We start from the raw sequence: 12777 nt of genomic DNA, 5'->3' as shown, positions 1-12777 counted from the left end.
TAGATCTTCTTGCTATATCTGTAAGTTTGGTAGATTCACTTAGCATGTGTGTAAGTTGGGTAGGTCTACTTACCGTATGTTGTACAGTTGGGTAGATCTTCTTACAAGATGTGTAAGTTGGGTATGTCTATTTATGGTATGTGTAAGTTGGGTAGATCTTCTTACCATACGCTTAAGTTGGGTAGATCTACTTACCATACGTGTAAGTTTGGTAGGTCTATTTATGGTATGTGTAAGTTTGGTAGATCTTCTTACCATATGTGTAAGTTGGGTTGGTCTATTTATGGTATGTGTAAGTTGGGTAGGTCTATTTATGGTATGTGTAAGTTGGGTAGATTTTCTTACCATATTTGTAAGTTGGGTAGGTCTATTTATGGTATGTTTAAGTTGGGTAGGTCTATTTATGGTATGTGTAAGTTGGGTAGGTCTATTTATGGTATGTGTAAGTTGAGCAAGTCTACTTACGTTAAGTTTAAGTAAGGTAGATTCATTTACCATATGTGTAAGTAGGGTAGTTTTACTTACTATATGTGTAAGTTGGGTAGATCTTGTTACCATATGTGTAGGTTGGATAGGTCTACTTACAATATGTGTAAGTTGGGTAGGTCTTCCTACCATATATTTAAGTTGGGTAAGTTAAGTAGATCTACTTACTGTAGTTGTAAGTTGGGTATATTAAGTTGGGTAGATGTACTAACCTTATTTGTCAGTTGGGTGGATCCACTTATCGTATGTGCAAGTTGGGTAGTTCTACTTTATGTTTATATAGGTCTACGTACCATATGTGTAAGTTGGATAGATAAGTTCTGCCTGTTGACTCCTTGGCAACAAGGAGAGTAACTCAAATGGGAAGTCTATATGCTTTATGGTAGGTGACAACTGGGTCACATTCGATGCTGGATGTGTGCTGAAACATACACAGGTAGTTAATTAGTGTTATGTTTAAACAGATCTTTAATAAATACTACTAGGATCTATCATGCTGAAAAATACAACTTGATAACATTAACCTGCTATGCTTTTTTTTTGATACCATATGAAAACTGTGGACAAATTTGAACTATTCAATACAAGTGAGCTCCTGGGCAGGAGGGTCAAAATCAGACTCCAGCTGGAATATTGCTGTGAAGTATGGCCACCAAATAGAAACAAGAGCTGTATGTTAAACATTTTCAGTGCCTAGACCACTGAATAGGACTGGATTTATCCAGATATTTAACAGGTTCTGCCTGTCTATTTATGTGACATTTATTCTCTTGATCTGCCAAAATTTTGAAAAAAATCAATACCTATGCTGCATGTTATATTTTGATCTGGATCTCAACAGTGATAACAAACATGCTGATAAGCAAGAATTTTTTTCTTTGGTCCCTTTTCAAGATTTTGATGGGTATCAACCACACTGAGTCATGCTACCCCATCTAAACACAAAAACAAGAGCACCATGATGGTCCTAGATTGCTCACCTAAGTTACACTACATGCTTGCACAATGATGACATAGAACCAAGAAACATTTGAAACATTTGTGTAAACTTATTTTACAACCGGGCAAGCAGTTTCTGACAATGAGATTTTTAAATTTTCCACAATATAGATAGAGGAAAAAAAGTGACCACACCCCATGATGGCCATATTTTTGATGTATTGAAATAATCTGAACAGTCTTTGTTGAGGATCATACAATGACCATTTGTGTGAAATTATTTTAAAATCAGGCCAGTAGTTTCATACAAGAACATTTTTGAATTTTCAACTATATACATACAGGGAAAAGTGACCACACCTTTAAGCTGCCATGTTTTTTCAGGAATCAAAATCATCTGAACAATCTTGTTAGAGGATCACACAAACACCATTTGTGTGAAATTATTTTACAAGAGGGTCATTGACCCTAAAGCACTAACCTATGTAAAAGGCTTGAAGTGTGTTTGTATAATGTAATAGGTTTATATAAATATCAAGGCTGTAGCTATTATGGATTCAGAGAAGAATATATTCAAAGTTTCTTTTATAGCCTATATAATATACATGTTAAACACATGAGCATTGCCATTTTTGAACCTAGGGCAATAATTTAAATACTTATAGACAGTCAAACCCTGATATCACATGCCAAATATCAAAGCTCTAGCTGTTGTGACTTCAGATCTTATATAAAGGCATATACATGTAGTATAAACATGTCACACCTAGGTGTGTGACCATTTGTGACACCAGGACAATAATTTCAAAAATTATGATAGAGAATCAAACCCTGATATCACACGCCAAATATCAAGGCTCTAGCTATTACGGATTCAGAGAAAAAGATTATCAAGTTTTCTTATACATAAGCATATAGTATATACATCTCACACTCAGGGCCGTCGCCGTTTCTAACCCTAAGGCAATAATTTAAACAAATATGGTAGGGTCAAACCGTGATATCACATGTCAAATATCAAGGTCTAGCTATTATTTGGCTTCAAAGAAGATTTTTAAAGTCTGACATCTGAAAACCTAAAGTTTCATCAAAATCCCTTCAGCTGTTTTGGAGAAGATGTTGTATAAAGAAACTGTTTACGGACAGGTGGATGCATGCATACATGACTAACACAGTGTAATCACAATAGCTCTGCATGAGCACTTCAAGCTCAGGTGAGCTAAAAATTGGGCCAGCAGTGTCATACAAGAAAAGTTTCCACTTTATACATATAGGGAAATGTGACTATGCCCTCTGGTGGCCATGTTTTTTGACGAATCAGAATAACTTGAACAATCTTTGTACAAGGTCACATAAGGATAATTTGTGTGAAATTATTTCAAAATCAGGCCAGCAGTTTTATACAAAAAGATTTTTTAATTTTCTACTATATACATAATTATAGGGAAAAGTGACCATGCCCTCTAGTGGCAACGTTTTTTGACAAATCAAAATAATTTGAACAATCTTGGTAGAGGGTCACAGTGACAATTTGTGTTGAAATCCTTTTAAAATGGGGCCATCAGTTTCACATAAGAAGATTTTTAAAATTTCCTAATTATACATATATAGGGAAAGTGACCACGCCTTCTGGCAGCCATGTTTTTTGACAAATCAGAATAATTTGAACAGTCTTGGTAGTGGGTTACACAAGGCCCATTTATGTAAAATTATTTTAAAATCGGGCTAGCAGATTAACATGACCAAATTTTTGAAGTTTCCGCTATATACATAGAGGGAATAGTGACCACATCCCCTGGCAGCCATGTTTTTAGACAAATTACAATAATCTGAACAATCTTGGTAGAAAGATAAATACGGACCATTCGTGTGAAATTATTTCAAAAGCGGACCAGCAGTTTAGGAGATGTTGTTTGAAGATTTTTCTATTTTTAGCTCTGGTGGCTCCTATGTGCAGCCAAGCTGAAGTGTTTGTATAACTGTGGTAGAGGACCACCCAAGGAACATCCAGGCCAAGTCTCATTAAAATCCATTCAGTGGTTTTGGAGGAGATGTTGTTTAAAGAAACTGTTGACAACGGACAGATGCATGCACAATGGACAGACACTTCGTGCTCAGGTGAGCTAAAAAAAAAGGTCACAGTTGACCAAACATCCATTATTTACTGTCAATTCTAATTAATTAATGCTTCATCTTTGCAACTAAAGGCATTCCACCCCATTTCTGTTACTAAATTTTGTAACCATTGTCATCTGCTCTTGTACTTTTTTAAAAAGCATACTCGTTGAGGTTCTGCAAAATCTTACTGGGAATATTTTACATCTGATAACAGGATAGTTTTAGATGTATTACATACAAGTCCTTATATGTTACATTTTGATATCATTCCTGCATGAAAATGACCTGGAAGATTTGACAAGAAACACTCTTTTTTAAAATTCGAGAGGGATTCTATACAATATATGGCTATAAAAATTTGTCATCTCTTACAACTTGCAGATTGCAAAAACACTTCATTTAACTGAATTAAACTTTTTTTAATGACATTTTTCAAAATCACGGCATGCAAAGGATGACTTTATAATACCATTAAAAAAATTGATGTACTTCATTCAAAACAGTTGATTTTGTACGCTTTTTTTTTCTAGCAAAATGTTGATACATATCATTAACACCTAAAATCTAAAGTTTATATGCATGCAAATAGGCTGCACTGTCCTTTCTTTGACACTAACAACTAGAGCTATCACTAAATATTATATACATATATATCTTTACTTACGTCTCATTTTAGCACACAATTCATACATTTACAAAATAATGAAACATAAAATCATATGCAAAACCATTCTATTAAAGAATTATAGGAGACTGAAAACAGCTTCTATACATAACACAGTATTCTATTAAATTACTATTTCTATATATTAAGATATATTAAACAAGAGCACCGCCTTGCGGGTGCTGACGCTCATCTGATTTTTTTTGTATAATAGAAATATTGTCCTACCCATGATTTTCTAAGTCTAAAAAGGGCCATCATTCTTGCAAAAAGCAGGATAGAGTTATGTTTCTTGATGTACAGTGTCCACTTATGATGGTGAAAAACTGTTGCAAGTTTTAAAGCAATAGCTTTGATAGTTTATGAGAAAAGTTGACTTAAACATAATATTCAACCAAGAAAATGATTTTTCTAAGTCCAAAAGGGGCAATAATTATTGCAAAAAGCAGGATGCAGTTATGTTTCTTGCTGTACAGGGTCAGCTTATGATGGTGAACAAGAGTTGCAAGTTTTAAAGCCATAGCTTTGATAGTTTAAGAGAAAAAGTTGACCTAAACATAAAACTTAACCAAGAAATCTGATATTTTCTAAGTCCAAAAGGGGACATAAATCTTGCAAAAAGCAGGATAGAGTTATGTTTCTTGCTGTACAGGGTCAGCTTATGATGGTGAACATGTGTTGCAAGTTTTAAAGCAATAGCTTTGATAGTTTAGGATAAAAGCTGACCAAAACATACAACTTAACCAAGAAAACTGATTTTCTAAGTCCAAAAGGGGCCATAAATCTTGCAAAAAGCAAGATGGAGTTATGTTTCTTGCTATACAGGGTCAGCTTATGATGGTGAACAAGTATTCCAAGTTTCAAAGCAATAGCTTTGATAGTTTAGGAGAAAAGTTGACCTAAACATAAAATTTAACCAAGAAATCTGATATTTTCTAAGTACAAAAGGGGCCATAAATCTTGCAAAAAGCAAGATGGAGTTATGTTTCTTGCTATACAGGGTCAGCTTATGATGGTGAACAAGTATTCCAAGTTTCAAAGCAATAGCTTTGATAGTTTAGGAGAAAAGCTGACCTAAACATAAAACTTAACCAGGCAACGCCGACGCAGAAGCCGACGCCGACAACCGCTCAAGTGATGACAATAACTCATCATTTTTTTTCAAAAAATCAGATGAGCTAAAAATGGTGTGATATGATTCACACCCCAGCCAAATGACTTGTTTGAAAAAAAGTTGTAACAGTAATAATAATACTCACTGTATCATTTTGAATTCTACCAACTGTATCTCTGATGTTCAATTTGGGAGATAACTTTGTATTTATTCATGAAAGAGATGTTGTCTTGTGCTTTCCAGTTTATGTCATTTTTACCTATCATTATGTGAAGCTACATGGATTTCCCTTAATTGGCTTTAAAGTTATTGTCTTAATTATGAACAAGAGCTGTCACTATTAGTGACAAATGCCCCCTTGCATTTATGCCAAGTAATTTTAAAATCCCTTCATCGATGGCAGAGTTATGGACTGGACAAGAAACAGACCATGTTAACCTTTAACCTCTAAGTGTGACCTTGACCTTAGACCAAGGGGTCTGGATCTTGCACATGACACATTGTCTCATAATGGGGAACATTTATGCCAAGTAATTTCAAAATCCCTTGATGAATGGCAGACACGAAACACACCATGTTAACCTTTGACTTCTAAGGCTGACCTTGACCTTGGAGCTAGGGGTCTGGGTCTTACGCATGACACATCATCTCATTATGGTAAACATTTATGCCAAGTTATTTTAAAATCCCTTCATGGATGGCAGAGTTATGGGCCGGACACGAAACAGACCCTGTTAACTTTTGACGTCTAGGTGTGACCTTGACCTTGGAGCTAGGGGTCTCACTGCCAGGGTCTTGCACATGACACATCATCTCATTATGGTGAACATTATGCCAAGTTATTTCAAAATCCTTTTATGGATGGCAGAGTTACAGCCTGAACAAGAATTTACACGGATGCATGCACAGACAATGCGATTTTAACCTTTAGCATGCTAGATAAATTGTCGTCTGCTGGAAATGTCGTCTGCTAAAATTGTAAAAGTTCATTCAATTTGCTCCAAAATTGGAAGAAATATTGTCAGAGTAGCAAACAGCTTGGAACCTGATCAGAAGCCGATTATTGGCGTCTGATCTGGTTCCAAGCTGTTTGCAAAGGCTGTTAAATTCGCCTGCAGCAGGCTAAGGGTTAATATGCCCACCTTCAGGGGCATAAAAAGTAAGTGTAGAAAGTTTTATTAACCTTTGGTCTGCTGGTGGCAAGTGATTTTGACACTGTGACCAGTGCACACCAAGATCAGCCTGCATATCTATCCTGTCAGTAAATTTTAAGTGAACCCCACTTTGAATAGTAAGTGGTACTGCCAAAATTGAATGATGGATCAGTCCATTTTAGAAATTCAGTTGAGAAAAGGTTAATACAACAGCAACAATAATAAAATATTTATTCATGATAGAGTTATGGTTCTTCTGTTCTTCCTTTCATCTTATTGTTATCTTTCACTGTGTAATCTTGTTAAATTCCTTGTAGTGGAGTCAATTTATTGCTGTAAAATTATTACATGAAGTTCAAAAATGGCAAGAATCTTTATCATTATCAGGGTAGATGTATGATAATTTTGTCTTTCACTTCCTTTTACTGACACGTATCATTGTACCAAGTTATATTATTAAATTCTTTTCAGTGGAAAAAATGTCATTCTTTTCAATATAACAAATGCAAAAACAGTAAGTACAAAGAGAAAGGCAGACAATTTTGTATAAACAAACTAGTGAGAGTTACGGAACATGAAACTGTATAGGCACATTAAATTCTAATCAGTGAAGTCAAGGTTATTCCTTTAATACTGGAAAAATGTACAAGAGGGCCAGACTGTTACAAAATACGCCCGTCTAAATATTCAGTTACGTATCATAAAGGTAATAATGTTGATGTTGTATGCCTTGTTAACCCCCAAAAAGAGTAAGAAGGAATCAAGGTATTTGTGAGGTTCCATGTGGGATGAAATTGACAATTGGATCAAAACTGTTTGAATGGACAAGGCTAATTTCGCAGACTTAGAGTAATTCAAGGACAATAATCCAAGAGTGCCTGGGGCAATTTGGGTGGTTATCAAACTTGGCCGAGATATTATGCCCACAAACATTGTCAGCAAGTTTGGTGAAGATCGGATGAAAACTGTTCGACTTAGAGAGCGGACAAGGTTAAATTCACAGTTTTTTTTAGTAATTCATGGGCCATAATCCAAGAGTGCCTGGGGCAATTTGACTGGTTATCGAACTTGGCTGAGATATTATGCCCACAAACATTGTCAGCAAGTTTGGTGAAGATTGGATGAAAACTCTTTGACTTAGAGAGTGGACAAGGCTAAATTCACAGTTTTTCAAGTAATTCAAGGGCCATAATCCAAGAGTGCCTGGGGTGATTTGGCTGGTTATCGAACTTGGCCAAGATATTATGCCCACAAACATTGTCAGCAAGTTTGGTGAAGATAGGATCAAAACTATTCGACTTAGAGAGCGGACAAGGTAAAAAATCGCAGTTTTTCAAGTAATTCAAGGGCCATTATCCAAGAGTGCCTGGGGCGATTTGGGTGGTTATTGAGCTTGGCTGAGATATTATGCCCACAGACATTGTCAGCAAGTTTGGTGAAGATCGGATGAAAACTGTTCGACTTAGAGAGCGGACATGCTTTGGATGCCGACCGCAATTTACAGCTGGACTGAATAATTTTGATAGAGGGTCGCCCAAGGAACATTGCTGCGAAATTATTTTGAAATTGGACCAGCTGTTTCTGAGAAGATTTTTGAAGTTTTCCACAAAGGAAAATTAGTCCTGTCTGCTGGTGGCCATGTTTTTACTCTAATCAAAATAACCTGAAGGAATTCGGTGGAGGGTAACCCAAGGAACAGTGATATTGATTTGAAAAAGGACCAGCAGTTCTAGAGGAGGAGATTTTCAAATTTTCCATAGGGTAATTCGCCCTTGAGTCGGACTTGCCCTAAAGTCGGATGACTTTACCAGTAGACTTTACCCACAATTATCTGTTTTGTGCCCACATTCACCCTAATTTTACATATACGAGGCTGTCAATGATTTTAATTATAAACCAGTGTTTCAGCAGTTTATCCTAGATGCTTTAATCAGTGATGTTTCATGGAAAAAATCTGGCAGGAAATTTGAATTTTTCATATTTTGAACACGCTTGGACGCAAAATTTCCCATGCCACAAATTAATACTGACGTAACATTAGAAAAGTATTCTGCATAACAATTCTACAGTGTATCACAATTATCTGAATTTAAACAAATAAAGGTCAAATCTGTGTCATATAGGAGTTTGCCCTTGAGACAAACAGCATTTGCTCTTGAGTCGAACATGCGATTGATCGCTATTAGTACACATGAAACATTTAAGTAACAATGCTGAAAACTTAAAAGAACAGCATTAAAGTAAAGGGACATACTAAAATCGATAAGATATAGATTCATTTTTCTCTAGATTCCACTGAAAGAATTTCAGGACAACGGCAGGATAGACGGGTGACCCCGGATACCTGGTTATCAAAAATTACTGCGAGCACCTGGTCATAGATTGTGCGCCAGTGCTTCAGTCACTTCGTTTTAGATTTCCCGATGTACCCAGTGTAATAAACAACTTTTTTAATGCTCTCTCTCTATCCTGATAGGTCACTAGAAATACCTATTGCAGTGATGTTCATGATCAGCATTCACTTCGACCTGATTACAAGATCATATAAAATTTTGATATTACATTTTGTAACCAACAATGCTTCTGTTTGAACACACAGAGAAAAAGATCACACAATTTTGATACATTTCATTGTTGTGTTTGTACTTAAGTTTACCCTGGATCCCTGAAAAAAACATACCCTTCCCGTGGGAACCTGGGAACCCGTCCATGTCCTTACTGTCTTGTGGAAGTTTATGGCAAAATATATTTTTAATTGAAAACATTCATAAAATGGAAAAAGGAAAAAAAGCTCACATTGCTGAATGAATTAATATAAATACATTTTACAATCCTTTTAGATTAAATGTATTTTAGCTGGCTTCTTGCTCTAAACCGAAACTTCATGAACATCAGTAACATCAGACATGGTCCTTAATTTCATCTTGCATCAAAGGCTATTTTAAGCCAGCATGTTGTCCAAAGACTACAACTTACTGCAGCTGTCAATTCACTGTGAAAATTTTGTTTAAACATGGCTGTTTTGATTCTATTATCTTAAAGCTGATGATGTTTTCCTAAAACAAGAGGGTCATTGACCCTAAAGTGCTCACCTGTGTACAAGGCTTCAAGTGTGTTTGTATAAGTACAGAGTTCGGCTTTTTCTATCTTAGCCTATATTATATACATGTCACACACACTTTTAAACCTAGGGCAATAATTTGAACAATTATGGTAGACATTACAAATCTGGTATCACACATCAAATATCAAGGCTCGAGCTATTATTGATTCAGAGAAGGACAAATCAAAATAATTTGAACAATCTTGGTAGAGGGTCACACACAAGAACCATTTGTGTAAAATCATCTTAAAATCGTGCTTGCAGTTTCAAACAAGAAGATTTTTAAAGTTTCCACTAAATACATGTAGGGAAAAGTGACCAGGCCTTCTGGCGGCCATGTTTTCTGACAAATCAAAATCATTTGAACAATCTTAGTAGAGGGTCACACAAGGACAATTTGTGTAGAATCATTCTAAAATCAGGCCAGCAGTTTCACACAAGAAGATTTCTAGTGGCCATGTTTTTTGACGAATCGATATAATTTGAACAATCTTGGTAGAGGGTGACATAAAGACCATTTGTGTGAAATTATTTCAAAATCGGACCTTTGGTTTAGGAGGAGATGTCGTTTGAAGTTTTTTCTATTTTTAGTTCTGGCAGCCCCTATGTGATGAAAATATGAATGTGCCACGCGCACAGATGCACGGACGCCAGACGCCAGACACAGTGTGATCATAATACCTCACCATGAGCACTTTGTGCTCAGGTGAGCTACAAAAACATAGGCAACATGCACCAGAGGAAAAACAGTGGTTAACCTAGTGGACCCATAATTATAACAGTCGGCAATTTACGAAATCCCCGTATGCTTATTCGGCATTTTCAGTTTTTAAGGAAAATTATTTGCGGAGTGTCATTATGGGCCCAGAATCTTAAAATTTACATATTCTGCAGTGTGTATATCTATTTTATGTGTTCCTAACATTAAGCTAAATGTAGACTATACATTCTAGCTAAGAGGCTGAGGAATTCGTAGTCACCTTCTAAACATTGAAATTTCACATGTATTGCGTGCAGACTGGAAGCTGTTTCATCTGTCACATTGTGTACCTGAGGTAATTTTGACATATCCTAATATCATCGTAGGTTTTATATATCATAAAATTCTCCTATTCAGGAAGAGCTTGTTTGTTTGATTGCAACAATGAAATTAAATATGGACATTTTCCTCACTCATAAAATGTTTTCATCAATATTGACACCACATGTTGGATCAAGCAAAAGCATCTTTTTTATTTTTCAAATTACGTGACGGTCGGGAGACGCAACTGAACTATCATATTGCATGCTGAGTTCAGATTTGAGGAAATGCAAAAGCCAAAGCTTTAAAACATCACACCTTAAAAGCAAACTAAACAGCTAGTGATCCTATCGCATAGTAAATTATTATGAAACAATATCTGAAAATAACTGGCTTAATTAAATATCAATTAACGGGCAATTTGCTATAATTATTATTTTCATTTGTTTTCTACTGAAGTGTTCACATTTTAAATTTAGATAAGGGTAGATATACAGGCCTTTCCAGCTTATACCTGAAGGTAATGTGTTTTTGTACATAAAAACTAATATATAAGTATAGTAGTGTGTATGACTTGACAATTAAGTAAGTGGATCTGACATGTACGACTCAAGGGCGAATGTGTGGGGCAAAAATGAGTGTGTTAGTTTTTCTAGAACTTTGATACCATTGGTCTGAGATACAGTTCAATATCTCAATACGAAACATACTTGCGATAATACTAAACATATCCCACATGTAAAAGACGGTGTAGCATGCACAAGAAGACAGTGTGAGAAAGCCAAAGGATTAACCTGTCCGACTCACAGGCAAATTACCCTATAACTATAATGGAAAACTAGCGTTGCACCCTGGCTCTGTTTTTTTAATAAAACAGAATGATTTGAAGGAGATGGTTGCCTATGGAACATATCTATGAAATTATTTTGAAATGAGGCTAGCAGTTTCTGAGTAGAAGATTTTGAAATGTTTTCATTTTTGCTGCCATGACAACCAGAATTCAGTGTGGATGACCTAAACCTTTGAGGAATCTGAAAGGGTACAACCAAAGTAACATTACTGTGAATATTTTTTTTGAAATTGGCTTGGTGGTTTAGGAGGGTCTTTAAATAAATTCTGGATGACAGTGACAGACAGATGGCTAATGAATATCTAACCATTCTAAAAACTCAGGTAAGCTAAAAATGTGAAACATAAAGTACATTTAGAAAGGGAGACAATTTTGCATAACAAGAGCTGTCCGTAAGACAGTGTGCTCCACTATTCTGCGATTTGACAGTAAAATGAATATAAGTCTCAATAAGAGACCTCTACTTTAAAAGGAAGATACACCAAGGGGCATAATTCTGTCAAGAACACAAGCTAGAGTTATTGGGAATGTAACCACACATGCAGATGATGATGGTAAAAATATATTTTGAGTTTCAAGTCATAACCTTATATAGTATCAAAGTTATGTCCAAAAAAACGAAGATTGTCAAAAATTTAAGTATGAAAGGAGCATAATCTGGTCAAAAATACAAATCAGAGTTATGGGGATTGGTACCACCACTCATGCAGATGATGATGATAAAGATACATTTCAAGTTTCAAGTCTTTATCTTATATTGTACTAAAATTAACATCAAGAAAGCGAAGACTGCCAAAAAAATCTTAAGTAAGAAAGGGGCATAATTCTGTCAAAAATACAATTAGAGTTATGGGGATTGTAACACACGTTATAAAGAAATATCTTTAATATCAAGTCACTATCTTTTAAAGAACCAGAGATATATCTAAAAACAAAGATTTCAAAAAATCTAACATGAAAATAATTCCAAGTATAACAACTTTGTGACCTTGACCTTGGGTATAATGGGCCCAGCACCTGCAAATATTTTGTTTGTATGCTGGACCATGGTTATGTGAACTTACAGTAAGATATAAGCAATAGTAACAAAAATATGACAGAAAAAGAAAGGTTGCCAAAAAACTTAAACCTTAAAAATAACCGAAGTATAACACTTTGATGACCTTGACTTTGGGTATAATGGGCCCAGCCCCTGCACATACTTTGTTTGTATGCTGGACAATGTTAACTGACTGATACATTTATGTTTTTATCTTGTATTAAATTATACTTGTTTTCATTCATGATTTTTGTTAATGTGGAAGGCATTATCTTTGTATACGTATTTG

The 12777-nt window shown here is 35.4% G+C and overlaps 1 protein-coding gene across 3 annotated transcripts in view; it reads right to left on the bottom strand.

The window, feature by feature from the left end:
* LOC123525294 (KICSTOR complex protein SZT2-like) overlaps window positions 1-12777 on the bottom strand; it is a 255300-nt gene that overhangs the window by 169507 nt on the left and 73016 nt on the right. For all 3 annotated transcript variants that reach the window (XM_053537974.1, XM_053537975.1, XM_053537976.1), the window contains exon 23: window positions 780-907. In XM_053537974.1, the coding sequence (XP_053393949.1) occupies window positions 780-907 (128 nt within the window). The remainder of the gene's footprint in view (window positions 1-779; window positions 908-12777) is intronic.

Source organism: Mercenaria mercenaria, chromosome 3 (genome assembly GCF_021730395.1).
Source record: "Mercenaria mercenaria strain notata chromosome 3, MADL_Memer_1, whole genome shotgun sequence".
NCBI classification, from domain to species: Eukaryota; Metazoa; Mollusca; class Bivalvia; order Venerida; family Veneridae; genus Mercenaria; species Mercenaria mercenaria.
Note: the sequence above shows the minus strand (reverse complement) of the source record. Positions and strands in the feature narration are given on the sequence as shown.